The sequence below is a fragment of the Cottoperca gobio genome, chromosome 24 (assembly GCF_900634415.1).
Source record: "Cottoperca gobio chromosome 24, fCotGob3.1, whole genome shotgun sequence".
Lineage (NCBI taxonomy): Eukaryota > Metazoa > Chordata > Actinopteri > Perciformes > Bovichtidae > Cottoperca > Cottoperca gobio.
The window spans coordinates 10,851,769-10,871,530 of NC_041378.1; the positions used below are offsets into that span (position 1 = coordinate 10,851,769).

Consider the following 19,762-nt stretch of genomic DNA (forward strand, 5'->3'; position numbering starts at 1 on the left):
GCCAAATTCCCTTCATGGTGCTTGTCTGTGCACCAGCGCGCACTGAAGAGCGAGCACATGCTGGAAAGCTTCAGCAGAGGGTCTTTCCAAATTCTAGCCAAGTTCTTCTGCCACCTTGTTTTATTATTCACTTGTTGAACTACATACATTGAGTATTTATGTGTGCATGTGATTCATATATGTGTATAAAGGCTTATATGTAGGCTATACCTGTTACCGGATCACCTGCATGTTTTCAAATGAGATAGTTCTGAACACAGAGAGTTCAGCCTGGCATGTGAAGAGTTTTATGCACCACCTGTTGGTCATTGGGAGAATTTTGTTTTTGTTTTTACCACATACATAATGTATGAAAATCATCAGCATACGGTTGATCATACTGATACAGTATTTACATACCGAATACATGCTGGTTATTTCACTGTACATATTGCAAAATATTATGCTGTGCAATAAGTATTAGATCACATCACATTTTTCCATAATGATATCCAAATTTAAAGTCCAGTTATGCACACCTGCTCCTAATGTATATGTTGCACCAGTCAGAAGCAGAGTTTCTCAAGTGATGTTTGTAGAACTAAAATAAATGAACGAATGTGAACTTCACACTAAATGTAACAACTCATTTGGTAGAAAGTTAACTTCATAGCACATGTCAATTCTTTTTAACATGGACATTAGAGCTCTTATTTGTTGGTAATGGCCTGAATTCTTGACATAAAAGAGCAGGAGCCAATCACAGTGGGGCAGAGGTGCAAGCTGAGAGAGCCATTTCCCACAAAGATAGCTCTGACTCAGCATTTAGACCCACCCCAGATAAGAGTAGTAGTGTTTCATAACACAAGGTCTGCACTCGGCTGAGGAGCCGTATCCTCTTCTATCCCCTCCAGGAGTCATGGCTCTGCTGTCCGTCCTCACACCTGTCCTGGCGGTGGTGCTGTGCCTGGTGATTGGCTTCATGCTGGTGAGGTCACGGGAGACGGCGACCACCTCGGCCACCCAGGGAAATTATGTGTCGCCAGAAACAGACTTTAGACCGTGGGTGGACCAGGACTTACGGGACGATACAGAAATCACAGCAAAAGAGGACGGTAAGAGCTGAACGCAGACTTTTCCCCCCCCGTACTTACTCAAACTTTGTTCACAAGCAGTTCGAAACAAAGTATATGTAGACTAGACTCAGACATTATCAACACAAGACAAACAGATTTGGAGCGTTGAAAAAAAACCAAAAAAACTTTATCAACAAGTGTGTTTGTTTTGGACATTTTCATTCACATTTGGGTCAATAAACAATAGTAAATGGCTGCAATATTAAAATGATGTTTACACATTAATGCATCAACAATTGTAATCAAATATTATAATATACATGTTTCTGATGTTGCCCGTTCTGCATAATGAGTACTTTGATGCTTACTGAAGAAACATTTTGAATGCTGATTTTTTACTTGTAACACTACAGTGTGGTATTGTTATTTTTACTGAGGTAAAAGATACTACTACTTAAGACTACTTCCACCGCTTGATATAATCATAATTTTGCCTTTTGATGAGATTGTTCCAAATAAAGATGCAACCACAACCAGGATTACCCACTGGGTAAAGTGAGCAACTGTCCCTGGGCCCAAAACCCGCAGGGGCCAATTATTATAGAGGGGCCCTGCAGCAAAACCTATTATGTGAACATTATTAATACATGATGCATATTTCTAAATATCTTTGTGATTAATCAATTCATTAATTTATGGTGTCTGGTGCAGTCGGCAACATATAATGAAGCTGACTCTTGCAGTCTGCCATGCAACAATTGAGAATGTTCAAACCCGAAGTTGCTCACTGGTCCTGCTTTTTGTCCGTCATCCTTATTAGAGGATGGGGATTGGGCAGAAAGCAACGAGGAGGAAGACCTTCTACATGTGCCCTACTCACCTCCACATTACCCAGAGGAGACAATGCTGGAGAGATCCAAGGATTTGTACACTCTGATGAACCAGCGGAGGTCTGTCCGATTCATCAGCCCAGAGCCGGTCCCACGAGAAGTCATCGATAATGTCATCCGCACTGCAGGCATGTGCAAATTTAAAGAGAACAAATGCACCAGTTTTAATCTGCTATAAAACAAAAAATTTAAATAAATTAAGGTCTAGAGTTAGATGCAGATATGTAATGTTTTGTAATTATTTTCTGTATACTTGCACCTTTGCCTCTCCTTCCTCTGGACAGGTACGGCCCCTAGTGGAGCACACACAGAGCCCTGGACGTTCGTCGTGGTCTCAGACCCAGAGACGAAGCACCAGATCAGACGGATAGTGGAAGAAGAGGAGGAAGTCAACTACCGTCAGAGGATGGGGAACAAATGGGTCAATGATTTGGCCAAATTAAGGTAAGCACCCATACTTACTCTACCCTCACACATTTATATTAATATATTTGTACTGGAACAAGTGACTGCACTGACAGCATTCAATCAACTCCTTATCTTAAATTTCAGCCTGACAGACACGATGATTATCAGTCATCATGGGCCAATGTAAAGTCTCATGTAATTTTCTAATTTCAAACATATCTTCCTCTTCCTTCCCCTTGAAGGACAAATTGGATTAAGGAGTACTTGGATGTTGCTCCATATCTAGTCCTCGTCTTCAAACAGACCTATGGGATTCTACCAAACGGCAAGAAAAGGACACACTACTACAATGAAATCAGTGTCTCCATATCCTGTGGAATCCTGTTGGCTGCATTACAGGTAAAGAATAACACCTCCCTTTGAAATATAGATCAGTCAATCCCGCTTTTCTTGGCCAAAAATAGTGTTTAAACAAGACAAGAGTTAAGAGTATATAGAACTATATGGATCATCTTGAAATAGCATGAAATTCAGGATAAATTACTAATGTACATGTCTGTTAAAGCGGCTGAATGTCTGCTCTTTCTGTCCCTTTTCTAATCAGAACGTGGGTCTCGTCACCGTCACAACGACGCCCCTGAACTGCGGCCCCCAGCTCAGGCTTCTCCTCAAACGGCCAGCCAATGAGAAACTGTTGATGTTACTTCCTGTAGGTTATCCTGCGTCTGACGCCACAGTGCCTGACTTGAAACGCAAGCCTCTGGATGATATTGTGGTGCACATATAACCTAATTATTCTGCAGAGAAATTAATTTTTCTTTGCCCGCAGCTGAAAAGTCAACAAAACATATACCGTATAAAATTAGAAATGTTTAAAATGTTCTTGTAGTCTAAATCTAAAGCTATTATCTCAACAATAAACCTATGTATAGAAGAAACAGACAGCAAAGTGCCATTGCAACCATGTTCATGTGTGTAACTCATCAGATACACAACCAAAAATGGACTTAAATCTCCTCACATACCGCTGATTGATAAGCATAGTTTATTATGCCATTACTTTGATTTTGAAGGCAAAATAGCATTTCTGTTTGATGCTGCGATGTTAAATTAAGGAATGGGTAAAATAATAAACAGCCAATCCCTTTAAGTTTTTCCATGTATAACCTATTTTAATAAACATTTATTAAAAGTAATCCCTTTTTTTACCAGAAATTTTACAGTACATTTTTAATCATTTTCACACACCATTATGGTTTACATAAACACGTTTATTAACCTTGTACATCATTATATGAGATGAGATTTCACTGTGTTGCAATAGCCACTGGCACAAATGTCAAATCAGTCAAACAAGCACAATGTCAATCATGCTCTTACCAAACAAACTGACATCTAACTGGTTTCCAGCACTGCTGCCAAAATTAAAATACAATCTGTGTTCAGTTGTTTGCTCTGGGATTACTTTTGTAAATTCTTTTTTTGTAACTATAATTGAGCTGATTAGGTTATTAACAAATGTTATGTCCTTGGGTATTAAATTAAGATTTGGAGTAAAATGTTTGTCTTATAATAATGACCACAATAGCATAAAAAAAAAAAAAAAAAAAAAAAAAATATATATATATATATATATATATATATATATATATATATATATATATATATATATATATATATATATATATATATATATATATATATATATATATATATATATATATATATATATATATATATATATATATATATATATATATATATATATATATATATATATATATATATCAATCTCTTTACACCCAAAACAATAATGGAACTAGGTTTTCTCAAGTGCAGGAGGTATGTTTTGTATTGTCTAACGTCATATTCATTTGACTTCAAAAAGCCATTCACACTCAGCTCCTCTGGCCTACCTTCATTGCCACCGCCGGGGGTCAGTAGCGCTCAGGATAAGCGCTGAATCACCCATCGAAGAAGAAGAAAGGCCACATTGCGCAGGCGTACACCACGTATACCGATGATCAGAGCTGTCTTGGCTGAATGCTAGCTGGCTAGCTAACGGTCTGTCAAGTCGCACACATTGGGCTAGAAGGGGGAGAAGCGCAGCGGTGGAGAAGAAGGGCGACCCAAGCGCCGCTACGAAATGGCCGGGCAACAGTTTCAGTACGATGACAGCGGCAACACATTTTTTTATTTCCTAACGTCCTTCGTCGGACTTATTGTGATCCCAGCCACATATTACCTCTGGCCCCGGGATCAGAATGCTGGTAAGGCCCGATGTCTGGCTCAGTGCTAACTTAGCTAACTTACTAACCACGGCTAGTGTAACGTGAAGTGTTCAGCCAAAAGCAGCTTGTCTTGTATCGGTTAGTGCTCACCAGTTGGCAGTCTCTTAATCTGGCTAGCTTGCAACTAGATGCAGAGGCTGCACGAGCTAACCGACGTTACATGAACTTGTAGGTGTAAGCTAGCAAACATGATGTCCACGTCTCTTTCACTGTTCAGAGTTTAGTACAAGTCAGTTAACAGTTTCCCCACCAGCTTTACCACCCCCTTGGTTATCCGTTTGTCTTACCGTCACATATTTGGTCAGTATTACCTTATTTAGTGGGTGAAAATGATGCTAAGTGCTGGCTAGTTAAGCTAAAGCTTCCACATCAAAATCCAGCGTCACTTAAGTTTTCCTTTGTGGCTTTATTGACCTTATCCTGACATATGCTTATCTTAGTACAGCTGTTATCTGTTTGTCAACAACATACCATATCTAACATGAGTTGTGTAACCTATGCTAGCAAACTTTACTAATGGTGATCGTTGAATGGCAGGTCACCGTGGATTGGAGTTTAAAATGTTGCTAACAGTTGTAATCTCTGTTGATTTAGGACTAAATATTATATTGCAAGTTAAGTTATCCTAGTCAACCTCATTGCATTAACAATTAAGAAATAAACGCAAATTCCTGAACTTATTTCAAGATGATAGAAGTAAACGTATGCCTATCCCTGCTTGGTTAACATATCCACAATAATAATTTCTTAGTAAAAATATCCCCCACCCCGGATCTAGATGAATAACTTTAAGCATCAATAATGCTACTCAAATTACTGCTGCATTATGCGTATTGATTGTGACTGTTTCGATGGTGCTAATGTGTCTGTAATTCTCGCTGTCCATCACCTTTCCAGAACAACTGCGTCTGAAGAGCCTGAGGAGGGTACATGGCAGGTGTCTGTGGTACCGGCTCAGGCTGATGAAGTCACAGCAGAGCATTGTCCCAACACTCAAGTGAGTCCAATGATCTTGTTTTGTAGTTTTCAGTGTGTGACTAAATATGACTTAGGCTACTCAAATTCAGGGCGGGCGAATACTTACACTCTTCTTACGTATAGTTGGCCCCATATTTGATTAGACTTTTGAATTGTTCTCTGCTGGTAGTTATTTATGGAACTATGTTATGTGTTAATCCAAGTGCAGCGTCATACAAATCTCATACTCTTGACATATGATTGGTCGTAACTTGCTGGGTAGAACAGTAACAGCTTTGTTTCCTTGGTTGTTCGCTCCCTTCTCCTTTGTTGTCAAATGTCACATCATTCCTGTTGTTCGGGTGTGACTTGCCTGAGTTGTTTGCATTGAGAAAGCTCAGACATCCTTCCTTCTCCTATAGCTTACTGTTATCCTCAGTTTGGGCTTCCAGCTGGACAGAGATGTTGTCACTGTTGTGTGACGAAGAGGCAAAGGCCACGCTGTCCATAGTGTAGGCAGACTCAAGCTTTTATGTGCGTGTGTGGAAACGCTTGTATTGGGTCATTTTTGGCACAAATTCGGCTTACGGCGTTTTCATGTGTAAACATCTCGGTGGCGTGTGCTGTCGGTGTAAACATTGCGTTGCACTGTTTAACATTTCTCTTAACATGAACATGAACGTTTTTCTCAGTGTTGTTTATTCAGTCTGCGTGTGTGGGTTAATGGACAGGTGTTCAAGTGCGTCTCACTCTGCCTCTCTTCTCTCACTTATTCGCCTCCTCCGTCACTGTTTCTGTCTGAGCATCTTTTCTTTGTTCTGTCTCTGCCTCCTCAGCTGTTTGTCTTCATGCATCCACTTTCCACTCCTGTTTTGTCGCTACACCTCATACTTCCTGTCTTTACTCTCAAAATTCATGAATTCTTTATTTGGTTACATTTGTGACTGAAGCATCCAGCGTGTTTATTAAGTGGAATGAATCAGCCTTTCTCTGTTTCCTCTTCACAACTGTCTCATAACGACAGTGTTTATTATAGGAATCCATCATATATATTTTTTCTGATCGAGCCTCCCAGACAACTCGGGCCGGCGAGCGGTTGTCATGGCAACAAATGCTGCAGAGCAGGCTATAAGGTTTTGCCATTGTCATGGAAACAAGTTCAACTTCCATGCATAAATACCAAAACAAAAACAATGTCAGAACCTGCCCTGCTCTTCTGCTTGTGTGCATTAGATGAAGCTTTCTCTCGTCGTTCAAATGACCTCCAGTCCGTCGCTTTAAATGCTGGAAGCTAGTTTGCATTGCAGATTGCTTATTGCACAATATCTCAACTTCAAACAGTTTTAAAAATCGCGAGCCGCAGTGTAAAAGTGTCTTGTAAAAAAAGAGACGGGTCTGATGTCGTCTCCAGGGAGCGCTGAGGTTTGTGTGTGACATCTTTTCCCTGCTTGTGTGTTGCACTTTTTCAGGAAAGCAGCCTTGTTATTAGGCTGGGCTGTGTTCCTGCTGCTAGCCTACAAGGTGTCCAAACTGGACAGAGAGTACCAGGAGTATAATCCATACGAAGTCCTCAACTTGGACCCGGTAAACACACACAAAACACAAACACAAAACATAAAGCCTGTTGTATTCTGCAGATCCTCTGAAGTCACTAAAGGCACTTTCCTTTTTATCTTTTGTGACAAAGATAACTTGTCTAAGATAAAAGACGAGATAAAAATATCATCTTTCAGGACTTTTTGAGACTCCACAGTATCCTCTACTTTTGATTTGTACCTCTTACACCATATGTGGTGACGTAAGGAGTTGCTGTAATTATATTTCTGTCTTCAGGGTGCATCGCTGTCAGAAATCAAGAAGCAATACCGTGTGCTGTCACTCAAGTACCATCCTGACAAAGGTGGTGATGAGGCAACGTTCATGAGAATTGCCAAAGCCTATGCTGCGTAAGTGTCATTCAGGTCTGGACTTTGTAAACCAGAAAGCATCGCCATTTGCATAATCAATAAACGGATGAATTAATAATGAAACTCAGAAATTTGAGGGGATTGATTCCCTTTTACCCGTCTCTTTCCACAGTCTGACCAACGAACAGTCGCGACAGAACTGGGAAACGTACGGTAACCCAGATGGTCCGGGAGGTGAGTGAAGCTTCCCTTTTTTTTAAAATCCCATTTGTGTGTGTTGCCACACCTCCTGCGCTCGACGCCGGCGAGTCGGCCTCTTGCGGTCCTAATTGTGTGAAACAGTGGCAGATTAATTGAAAGATTGGCAGCCCAATTATTCTAGTGAGAGCTGAGCGTACGATTTAAGATATTTCTCAAACCTTCGCACACACTTCTGTTGTGGGTGTTCACCGGGCTCCGAGCAATTCTTGAACATTTTAAAGAAATCATAGCTATAAAGATGTTACTTTTTCATAAGAATCATGATGAGCAATTCCAACATGCCAAAGTTGCCACACTGTTGCAGGTTTACTGCAATGTGAGATTTTGCCATTTTGCTTCATTTCCTCTTGTGTCTCCATCTCTAGCAACCAGCTTTGGTATCGCCTTGCCTGCCTGGATTGTTGACCAGAAGAACTCAATGCTGGTATATATTTATTGATTATGTCAATGCCGTTACAGTTGATAGAGCTACATTAGAAATGTTATGTATTATACTAGCAGCGTGCCGATGTCATCAACAACCCACAGAGTGTATTATATTTTGGTTTATTCTCTAGGTGCTGCTGGTATATGGACTAGCCTTCATGGTCATCCTTCCTGTTGTTGTGGTAAGTCCTCGCCATGTTCTAGCGCATTAGATCGTATGAAACGGTTGCCCTCTTTTCTTCCTGTACCCTGGATTTCTCAACTTTCTCCTTCCATGTTGTAGGGCACATGGTGGTACCGCTCCATCCGATACAGCGGAGACCAGATCCTCATCAACACCACCCAGCTCTTCATGCATTTCATGTACAAGACGCCCAACATGAACATGAAGCGTGAGTTCCCCTTACTATACTGCAGTGTCACTGAACTTAGACTTTGACTAGATACAAGCACAACAAAGCTGTACAAGCAGTAAAACTGGGATACAAAGAGTGTTCAGGAGGAGAATATGCTTTTGGGTTAGGAGACCGTTGGCTGTGGCCTTTTTCAGGAAAGTCTACATACATGATTGCCATGAATTCTCATTCTAACTTGCTACGTTAAAAAATGTCTGCAAGGATTAATACATCAGCCAAACCAGCTTTACTTTCATCCAACAAAACAGGTTTATGAATCATTTTCCTGTCATCTTATTATTATTATTATTTACTTATTCTGTTTTCCACTATCTCACCCCTCCAGGGTTAGCCATGGTGTTGACGGCAGCATTTGAGTTTGACCCTCGCAGCAATAAAGATGCCACCATACGGCCAACAGACAACATCGAAGTGCCACAGGTAATAACGTGTGTGTGTGTGTGCGTGTGTGTGTGTGTGAACATCTTCCTCAGACTGTGTGTGTGTGTGAACATCTTCCTCAGACTGTGTGTGTGTGTGAACATCTTCCTCAGACTGTGTGTGTGTGTGAACATCTTCCTCAGACTGTGTGTGTGTGAACATCTTCCTCAGACTGTGTGTGTGTGTGTGAACATCTTCCTCAGACTGTGTGTGTGTGTGTGAACATCTTCCTCAGACTGTGTGTGTGTGTGAACATCTTCCTCAGACTGTGTGTGTGTGTGAACATCTTCCTCAGACTGTGTGTGTGTGAACATCTTCCTCAGACTGTGTGTGTGTGTGTGTGTGTGTGAGAACATCTTCCTCAGACTGTGTGTGTGTGAACATCTTCCTGTGTGTGTGTGTGTGTGTGTGTGTGTGTGTGTGTGTGTGTGTGTGTGTGTGAACATCTTCCTCAGACTGTGTGTGTGTGTGAACATCTTCCTCAGACTGTGTGTGTGTGTGAACATCTTCCTCAGACTGTGTGTGTGTGTGAACATCTTCCTCAGACTGTGTGTGTGTGTGTGTGTGAACATCTTCCTCAGACTGTGTGTGTGTGTGTGTGTGAACATCTTCCTCAGACTGTGTGTGTGTGTGTGAACATCTTCCTCAGACTGTGTGTGTGTGTGAACATCTTCCTCAGACTGTGTGTGTGTGTGAACATCTTCCTCAGACTGTGTGTGTGTGTGAACATCTTCCTCAGACTGTGTGTGTGAGAACATCTTCCTGTGTGTGTGTGTGTGTGTGTGTGTGTGTGTGTGTGTGATTCAGAGGGAAGCACTTTTAAAAAGGGTAGATTAACCTCAAATATGTTTCATAAACGACCTCTCCTGTCTGTCTTGCAGTTGATCCGTGAGTTGGGAAACATCAACGTAAAGAAGAAGGAGCCTCCATTCTGCTATCCTTACAGTTTGAAGGCCAGGGTCTTAGTGCTTGCTCACCTGGCACGCATGGACGTATCGGAGGAGTTGGAGGAAGGTAGGACACTAAAGTAGAAATATCCTGATAATGATGCTTTCATATCCGATGAGGTTTTACAACTAATGTTCTCAAAGCTACTCTAAGCTGTCTGATAAATTTAAGGTTTAAATGATTTGACCCCAAAATCCAAATTTTGTCATAACCTGCTTGCCCCAATGTTAGTTAAAACACTGTATTCCCATAATAACACAATGGGTTAGCTTGTATAACTCACCGCTCCAGAGCAACACTAGTGTTCAGGAACGGCTTCTTTAGAGCTACAGAAATGGGAAGTAAAGACAGCTGCACAAACTGAGTGACGTCGTGAAGTCACAAGATCTCAGTATGAATACACAACCCTACCCTGTTTATACGTTTCCACTCCTACACAGAGTTAAAGTTACATACTCGACTAGGACAAGCTGTTTACAGTAGTTTTAGTAGTTTTTCCAGCTGTTTGTGAAACGTAGCAATATTGGCAAGCTAGTTCTACTGTATACACTGTAGGTTTACATGACATTTTGAAGTCCAGGACAATATTCAAACCATTTTCTGCATCATAATAATAATAATAATAATAATAATAATAATAATAATGGTAATAGTAATCTTTTTTTCTTTTTTTTTTTAAGATTTACTATTAAAAATGATATGAGATAGGTGGAAGGTCAGGAACATGTTATTTAAAACATTGTTTTGGTTCCAGATCAGAGGTTTGTGGTGAGGAAGAGTCCAGCTCTCCTCCAGGAGATGATTAACGTGGGCTGCCAGCTTACAATGATGGCCAACAGCAGAGGAGGTACACAAACACACGCACACACACACACACATGTCCATTTTCATTGGAGCAGAAGTTATCACTTTAAATCAAACTCTCACAAGTCTCAACCCACATAACCACTACTTTGATACTTTTGCCTCCAGGTTTCCATGCTCCTCGACTGGTAACCATAGAGAACTGTATGAAGCTGACCCAAATGATAGTGCAGGGTCTGCAGGAGTCAAAGTCTCCACTGTTGCAGCTGCCCCACTTTGAGGAGGAGCACCTCCGCTACTGCATCTCTAAGAAGGTAACTGCCAGGCATCTGTACATGCGCACATACAAAAGAAAGAAAGGTTCAGCGGAGCAATGACTCAATGGATAATTTTCACTCTTGCTCTCTAGTATAAAGTTCGGAGCCTCCAGGACCTGGTGAGCCTCAAGGACTCCGACAGACGCAGCATGCTGCGCTTCTTGGGGGAGGAGAAGTACGATGAGGTCTTGGCTGTGCTGGGCAGCTTCCCTCACATCGCCATGGACACCAAACTGCAGGGTCAGTCTTAAAATACACGCATACAAACGCATTGTTTGGCCACCAGCTGACCTGTGACATGTCCGCACCTCAACATGCAGCAGCTCCAGCTTAGTCTTTGTCACTTACGCTGAAGATACCTCACTTAAGGATGATTGTTGTCATTATAGATAGGGTGGTGCTACTTCACTATAGAGTACAGTGAAGATGGCATTCATATGTAGGGTAAGGTGCACAACATGTCTTTTGAGCAATGCTCTAGCTTTAACTGACTAAAACAGTAGGGACATTTCTGCAGGCTTGACGTTCAGTTTCTTTGGAAATTAGTCTAGTTTGAAAAAAATGTGACGTAATAAATAATTCCCACACAATGCATTGTGGAACTGTTAGGATTCTGCACTCAAGCTTTTGGATATTGAATGTTCTATTTCTTTCTCTCCCTGTGTCTTTGCAGTCCTTGATGATGAAGACAGCCATAATATCACAGCAGGCTCCATTGTCACAGTCACTGTCACCCTAACCAGAAAACGAATGGCGGTAAGGAATGATTTTGCCCCCCCCATAAAAAAAAACCTGACACAATCTTTAAAAATTAATTAGTTACTTTAAAGCAACTTTTCTGAATGAAATGGATTTGTTATGTCGCCTTGGAAACGCACTTCCATGGATGAGCACTAGAGGGTACTGTTGTCTGTATGCGATGTTGAAAAGCGTGATTGAACTGTATCCTGTGTACTGTGTGTGTGTGTGTGTGTGTGTGTGTGTGTGTGTGTAGGAAGTGTTTGAAAAGGAGCAGGACTCATCGCCGTGTCTAACAGAGGAGGCTGCCACTACAGAGGAAGCAGTAAGAATAACACACACACACACATTTAGACAACACATTCACTCTGTTAATAGTTTGAAAGAATCATGTAGAGTTTGCCTAACCTTATTTCGTCTGTGTGTAAAACAGGCAGACTCAAGTAAAACCAAAACAAAAGTGTGGCAGAACAAGAATAAAGGGGCTAAGAAGACAACCAAGTCCAAGAAGAAAAAGTTAACCAAGAAGAAGGCCACTCCTGCACCTGCGAAAACCAAGCAGGCCAATGGCAACGTGACAGGAAATGTACGTGTCCAATCAAAGCTGCTTTATTTTTACACAGGTTTAACCGCTAACTACATCATAAATTCCTGTTTTCGGTATTTATATCACAGGAAGTCACAGCAGCAGCAGCAGCAGCAGCAGCAGCAGCAACAGCAACAGCAACAGCAGCAGCAGCAACAACAACAGCAGCTGCAGCAGCAGCAGCAACAACAACAACAGTAGTGAAGGAGGAAGATGACGAGGTCTCAGATAAGGGCAGCGAGTCGGATGAAGGCGAAGCCAACAAGGACTCTCCCAGCGAGAGAGACGAAGACAGCGACAAACAAAGCGACACAGAGGTGGACGAGATGGCTGGCGACGACGAAGAGGTCAGAGTGATGATGAAAATATCATATTTCCTGTGTTTCAGTCCGAATACATTCCGCATCTCTGTCAGTGAACCGTACTGTCCCGACCATAAGACGATATCCTAGTCAAGCTAATGAATGTAAAGGATTTTCCCTGTATCCCCAACCTAATCCTCCACTCTTCCACACCTGCCCCATCAGGAGTGGGAGGCGTTGCAGCAAAGCATCCAGCGGCGAGAGCGGGCCCTGCTGGAGACAAAGTCAAAGGTGACTCACCCCGTCTACAGCATCTACTTTCCCGAGGAGAAGCATGAGTGGTGGTGGCTGTACATCGCCGACCGCCGAGATCAGACCCTCGTCTCCATGCCCTACCACGTCTGCACGCTAAAAGACACAGAAGAGGTCAGTGTGTGTGTGTGTGTGTGTGTGTGTGTGTGTGTGTGTGTGTGTGTGTGTGTGTGTGTGTTTGTATGGACAAATAAACAGATGAGTTAAACGTAGGCTTGTTCAAGATTGTTTTGATTCATGAAAGCCCAAGATGACATTTTCAAATGACATGTGTTGTCCCAAGAAACAGACCAAAAACAAAAATGTGTCACATTTACAAAGATATTCAAGTGATACAAAGTAGAAAATCTGCACATTTGAAAAGCTGGAACCAGCAAATGTTAAGTGTTTATCAAAACCTATAGTCATTTCCTCCATGTAATATACAGTATTATAAAGTCAGGTTTATGTGTAGAAAGGTCTTAATAAGTGTTAGAAGTTAAAAAGAGTTGTAGATGTGAAAGCCCACTAAACCTTCTGTCTGAGAAATATTTACATAAGTTTTATTATGTAGGTCATTATAGTAAAGGCATAAGACTTTCTCTCAATCTAGTGTGTGTGTGTGTGTGTGTGTGTGTGTGTGAGAACATCTTCCTCAGACTGTGTGTGTGTGTGTGAACATCTTCCTCAGACTGTTTTTGTGGTTTCCTGTGCACCGGAGCCCCTCGCACATCCTGTTGCTAGGCAACCCTTTGCACTTCTGTCATTATTTCCTCAGACTGTGTGTGTGTGTGTGTGTGTGTATTTATGCGTTTGTGTTAATTTTGCACCTGCTGATCCTGGTTGTCCTCCAGCAACAATGGGGATTGACAGCGAGGTAAAAGCTTAATGAGGCCCGTGTAAGTCTGCATGACCGGCGGTCCCCGCTCTGAAGGAATGTAATGGCGAGAGGTGACCCGCCCAAGCGTAACAGCTCACTGTCTAGCGATCAATTAGTCCGTCACTTCAACTATTCCGCCTGTTGTTTGTGTTGTGCGGCTGCTTACATGCTGCGTGTTTGACAGACAGGGAGGGCAGGAGATTTGCTTTCGTCAACAAGGCAGGGCTGTAAATTGCCTCACTGTGCTGATAATTAGACGTTTGCCATATGTAGTTGTGCGACATGGTAATCACAGCCTGAGGTAATGCTGGTCTAATATTTACAGTTGGACGCCATCATCATCATCATCATCATCATCATCATCATCATGTCGTGTCTATACAGCCCAATATCACACAATTGCATCAAGAGACTTTACACTCTGTCCAGCGTAGGACATCCTCTGTCCCTTGTTTAATGGTTCATGTGTGATTACCTCCCGCACTGCGTCCCCCCAGCAGCGCGATGATTGTGCGTCATCGGTATTAGCAGATTGTGTTTTTAAAAAGTTTATTATACTCAGCAAATTGTGAGTATTGGTCGACTTACCTTGTTTCTTTATTTGGTGGCGTTTTTATTTTTGACATGAACAGTAACAATCTGTACTGCAACACTAAATACATCACATGCAGTTATCTGACTGCACCTGAAGTGCTCCTGTGATTTAGATTTGACAAATGTTTGTGTGTTGTTCTCCAGGTGGAGCTGAAGTTTCCAGCCCCCTCCAAAACGGGCAACTACCAATATTCTATCATCCTTCGCTCTGATTCCTACCTGGGACTGGACCAGATCAAACCACTCAAGGTGACTAAAAAGATTTTTGTGTGTGTGTGTGCATGCATTTGTGTGTGTGATTGCTTGGAGGATCGTTGCCACTGCTGAAATATGTTTGCCTGCTAAATCGGCTGGAACGACAGACCCACCGGCCGCGGCCAAAATATACCAGCAGCGCACTAAACAATGGAGTAATTACTGCTGAAGTGTTGGAAACAAGGGGTCTGTTACAAGCTGAATGGAACATGAGTTGTACTGTTATTTATTTATTCTAACACCTGGTAGACATTAAGATAAAGTACACTTAAGTTGCGATGCTGCTCTAATTGGTCAAGAAATTGAAGGGTTTAACTTTTCATTCAGTGTAATTTAAAATGATTAAACAATGCAGCTTTATGAATTTGCCTTAAATGGTGCATTGTATTAAAAATCTTCACATATTTACAGAAATTATATAAGCTATATTAAGTAAAATAATGACAAAATACATAACTATTATTGTATTGCTGTTATAAGATGTCAACACCTGTATGTTTATTCAAGTGTCTTGCAAAAAAAAATTGTTTTACAAGATTACATTTGAACACATCATGATAACAATATAATGTACCTTTGCCCAATCCAAATGTCTACTGAATAGAGCTTGAATGCATCATAATGTACCTCAGTGGAACCTAGCTCCGTTAACATTAGCCGTTAGCTTCATTATTTAGCCAAGCTGCTAACAGCTAACGTTAACTAGCTGCCGATTTAAACACGGATTTGTACTTCACAATGTAGCATTATTGGGGATCAGCAACTAGAAAGCACTTACCGTATTTTCCGCACTATAGAGCGCACTGGATTATAAGGCGCACTGTCAATGAATGGTCTATTTTCGATCTTTTTTCATATATAAAGCGCACCGGACTATAAGGCGCATTAAGCGAAACAAAACAGTCAGATAAGTCAGTCAGTCAAACTTTATTAAACGTGTTCACAATAACTCTCAACATTGTTCAAACGTTAATGAGTGTATTCACAATAACTCCCAACCTTGTTCAGTTGTAACACGTAAAAAAAACAGTCTGATACCGCGAAATGGTCTTCTTTACTTGGCGCAGGTCATCTTCTTGCTTCCTCCACTTCCGTACCATTGATTCATTAATGTTGAATTCTCTCGCAGCTGCTCTATTCCCATGTTCTACTGCGTGACTGATAGCCTTGAGTTTGAAGTCCGCGTCGTAAGCGTGTCTCTTGACAGGTGCCATTTTGGGGTCCTTATACACACACACTGTAATATTATGGTGAAGCACAGTATGTATTACTCCGCGACGCGGACTACGGTAGCCGTAATGCTGCAAGCGGTGTGGCTTTGTAGTTTACCAAAGTCGTACTAAAACATTTTGACAGAGCGCCGTGTACCACACAAAATCGCTTCGTGATCAGTAACCACAACCAGAATTAATCCATATATAAAGCGCTCCGGATTATAAGGCGCACTGTCGCTTTTTGAGAAAATTAAAGGCTTTTAAGTGCGCCTTATAGTCCGGAAAATACGGTAATGGCAATCTTCAAATTGCACATTTTTACTTTATATCGGCCGAAAACTATCTGCGGTCGATCAATCGGGATATCCCTAGTGTTGAATGACGTGGGTAGGTGTAGTAAGACAGCCGTAACGAGTAGCTTGAAGTGACATGTGACTATATAATATTGCAATGATGGAATATAATCTTGTATTCAACCAGCTGGAGGTCCACGAGGCCAAGGCCATGCTGGACAACCACCCACAGTGGGACATCCCCGACACAGAGGAGGAGGACGAGGAGCAGGAGGACAGCGACGGCATCGAGGAGAGTGAAGACGACGACGAGGACAACGACTGAATGTGTTTACACACACACAATGCCCCCCCCCCTCTCTCTCTCTGGGGGCCACCCAGAACTCTAGAGCAGCCACACACATACACACACACACACACGCACTCACACACCAAACACACACAGAATCACCGGGGACAGTTTATACACACAGATCCCTCCTTCTTCTCCTCCATTTTATCTTTACATGGACTGTGACCCCCCCCCCCCCCCCCCCTCCGTTTCCCCTTTTCTACAGAGACTTGTTCATTCAGTTTCCGTTGCTGGCGGAAGAGAATTCTGTGAATACTTACCCAGACCCGTGTGTGAGTGGGTGTGCACGTGTGAGTGGATGGTGTGTGTTTGTAACCTTGTATGTGTTTGTACAGGTATGAAAGAGTGACACACTGTGGACTGGAGGACCTATTATCTGGGCTCTTTTCTGGAGGGCGAGAGGGGGATGTGTAACAGCTAATTCAGTTTGCAAAATTAACAAAAACACATGACCTCCGAATGGAAATCATGGCATCGCTCTCGCTCCTAATTTTTAAAATCACTCTGCACCGATGTTTTCCACACCAATGATACTTTCTATTGTACACTTAAAAACTGCAGAAGTATGAGCTTTAGCTTCGTCGGGATCACATCCAAGTCAACCATCGGGATGTTTGCTCCTTTCAGCGCATGGGGGCACGGTTGAGTCTCGTCAGGGTTTTTATTTTTCATCGCTGTCAAACCAGCCAGTCACTTATATCAGTGTTTCCCCTACCATTGTCTTGGCAGCGCCCTGCCAACGGAGCCCAGCCTGAAATTCAAGGTGAATTTCTTTTTTTCTCGAATTTCAAAAGAAATAATATTTTTTTTATTCACAACTCACTTTTCACATTCACAGGTGCTCTTTTATTAAATAAACTATTGATCTAATTTATGTGCACGTTTCAGTTTGTACTGTTTACTTTGCGCTTTCACATTCTCTCCTTCGGTTCCGTTTTTTGCGAAGGGCGGGGCTTCGCAGCTGGCGCACACACCTACACGTGCGCACACACCTACAGAGCGGAAGAAAGGAGAGGGGATAACTAAATAGAAACCGCGCCGCGCACGCAATCCCCCTGCGCCGCGCACGCAATCCCCGTCCCCCAAACGCACGGTGAGCGCCCCTCCAAAGCAGTAAACCTAGGGGAAACACTGTATATGTACTTGTACTCACTGTATGTTTAAGGAGACGTCTACAGTTGGACACTGATCTCCAATCAGTTCCGTTAATGATGCCTGTTCTGCCCCTGTGATCCACATCTAGCTGTGTTTTTCTGAACGAGCCACACTGTTGGTTGAAAGCAGGTGGATCTTGAAATGAATTGACCTCAAGTATAATGGGGAAAATAGCAAAACTTGCAGTGTTAAGATTTGTTTGAATTATTGAGTACTCTTCTTGTCCATATACTACATACAAGTTGTGAGTTTTCAGTCTTTTTAAGGGGCTCAGATACTGAAATATATATATATATATATAAATATATATATATATAGATATACATACTTGTGGTTCCTCTCTTCATCCTTTTTCTTTTTACAATTGTAGCACATTCCAGTGTATACTCATTGTCCGAAAAGGCCTTATGAATACAACTGAAATACCACAACAAGTCCTTGGGTGCTATGCACCAGTGGTTCTTGGGAGAACAGAAAGAAAGTTTATTTTGTGTTTTGTAACGGTGTTTTTCTTTTTCGTTTCAGTTTAGAATACCTATAGCTCCTCAGTCTTGGAATACATATCACTGAGTACAGTTGTGTCTGCGGAAAGAGGATTAGCAGTCGTACGTGACATGTGACAGGCCCTGTGTTAAAGGGATTGGAGTATGAGGTTCCTGACACGCACTGCACTCATAACCTGAAAAGTGTCTCAAACTAAAACCTGTCGAAAGTAACCTTTAGTGTAAGACTGAGCATATTCTGTCCAACACCTTTTCTCTTTAGTCATTAAAGCAAAACGAGCTCCGTTGCGTAATTACAACTGCCATTTAAATGGAAAGTGTTTTTTTTCCCCCCACCACATCCTAGAAGATTTTTGTTTTTGAAATGTTCTGTCTGGGGGAAATACAGAGCAGTTCTGGCTAACCAAGAGAACCTCCTTTCATTTAAAATTTGTTGGGTTTTTTTTGTCTCGCGTAAGCTGTATATATATAACAAATGTAACACATTGTCTTGTTTCGTTCCAATCTAACTTTGTTTCCTTTACATCTGTTAGGATCATGAGTGCAAAAGAAAAAAAAAAATCAGAGCTTCCTCGTATAGCTCTGTTGTCTCTCACACGACTTGACAGTGTTTCAATGAAATGACTAATCTTTCACCGTGATAGCCACACTTTATTTTACGGTGTAGTGTGTCATGTTGGTGTGGGAGAGTTAAAGGTATGAATATCTGTGGGCCCGCTTTACCGACTCCACAAACTCGCATGCGTACACTATACCCTCCCATAATTGCGTTCAAAGCTGGTCTATGCTAACAGGTAATATTGTACTCTGAGTATTTTTCGCTCTGCAATAGAATGTAGCATCAGTGATTTACGCTGTGTGGGAAAGAAAACTGCAGTTAGGTTAAATACGACACCATCTCCCCCATGACAGATCTAGTCCAGGCGACTGGCCGGCAGGCCGCCTCAGTTTGGACAAAATACCCAATGACTATCTATCTGCCACTTTTGTTTACAAAGGAACTGTCATTGTAAATGGAAAAATATATTATTTGTATTTAAAATCATTTCAAATAAAAACGTTTAAATGAGATGGTGTCATTATTTTCCCCTTTTACTGTAGCGGAGTACAGACAGTTAGATCATGCATCGTATTTATATATTGTTTTGGTTATTTAAAGAATTTGACCTGTTAAGGACCTTAAACTAAAGCACAATATCAACTAAGCTGGGTCCTGCATTATTACCCAGTAACTAGTCTTAGCATATTAATTATTCTACTTAATTGTGCAGTTTCCTCTTAAGTGACCAGGTGTGGGAATACCCTGTCAGTAAGTTTTGCAAAGGGTACAGGTCTAGGTGAAAAACAAATGTTTTTGGATTAGAGAAGTAAGGGTGAAACGTTAACAGATGTCGGAGTTGTAATATGAAACATTTCTCTTTATCATGGTTGTAGGTGCCTTATCTTATTTTACAAACTACATGTTTCATAACATTAATTCCAGTGTGGCTCCAAATTGA

The 19,762-nt window shown here is 41.6% G+C and overlaps 2 protein-coding genes across 2 annotated transcripts; both read left to right on the top strand.

The window, feature by feature from the left end:
* Positions 1-743: 743 nt before the first annotated feature.
* Positions 744-3,814, top strand: iyd (iodotyrosine deiodinase). Its single transcript, XM_029425411.1, has 5 exons — positions 744-1,094; positions 1,876-2,073; positions 2,230-2,389; positions 2,596-2,752; positions 2,958-3,814. The coding sequence occupies exons 1-5, from the start codon at positions 899-901 to the stop codon at positions 3,138-3,140; spliced, it is 894 nt and encodes a 297-aa protein (XP_029281271.1). The 5' UTR covers positions 744-898; the 3' UTR covers positions 3,141-3,814.
* A 519-nt stretch (positions 3,815-4,333) lies between these two features.
* On the top strand, positions 4,334-17,425 carry sec63 (SEC63 homolog, protein translocation regulator). Its single transcript, XM_029425928.1, has 20 exons — positions 4,334-4,623; positions 5,542-5,641; positions 7,071-7,185; positions 7,435-7,547; positions 7,681-7,742; positions 8,135-8,193; positions 8,327-8,377; positions 8,479-8,587; positions 8,937-9,031; positions 9,913-10,045; positions 10,734-10,826; positions 10,952-11,097; positions 11,193-11,340; positions 11,774-11,856; positions 12,095-12,163; positions 12,272-12,424; positions 12,514-12,771; positions 12,952-13,152; positions 14,636-14,740; positions 16,441-17,425. The coding sequence occupies exons 1-20, from the start codon at positions 4,500-4,502 to the stop codon at positions 16,576-16,578; spliced, it is 2,355 nt and encodes a 784-aa protein (XP_029281788.1). The 5' UTR covers positions 4,334-4,499; the 3' UTR covers positions 16,579-17,425.
* The last annotated feature ends 2,337 nt before the right edge of the window (positions 17,426-19,762 follow it).

Bases quoted from the DNA above. Each gene is read 5' to 3' on its own strand.
- sec63 (XM_029425928.1), top strand. From the start codon at position 4,500: ATGGCCGGGCAACAGTTTCAGTACGATGACAGCGGCAACACATTTTTT. The intron at 8,588-8,936 runs GTGAGTTCCCCT...TCACCCCTCCAG, and splicing joins GCCCAACATGAACATGAAGC to GGTTAGCCATGGTGTTGACG. The intron at 11,857-12,094 runs GTAAGGAATGAT...GTGTGTGTGTAG, and splicing joins TAACCAGAAAACGAATGGCG to GAAGTGTTTGAAAAGGAGCA.
- iyd (XM_029425411.1), top strand. From the start codon at position 899: ATGGCTCTGCTGTCCGTCCTCACACCTGTCCTGGCGGTGGTGCTGTGC. The intron at 2,074-2,229 runs GCATGTGCAAAT...TCCTCTGGACAG, and splicing joins TAATGTCATCCGCACTGCAG to GTACGGCCCCTAGTGGAGCA. The intron at 2,390-2,595 runs GTAAGCACCCAT...TTCCCCTTGAAG, and splicing joins AATGATTTGGCCAAATTAAG to GACAAATTGGATTAAGGAGT.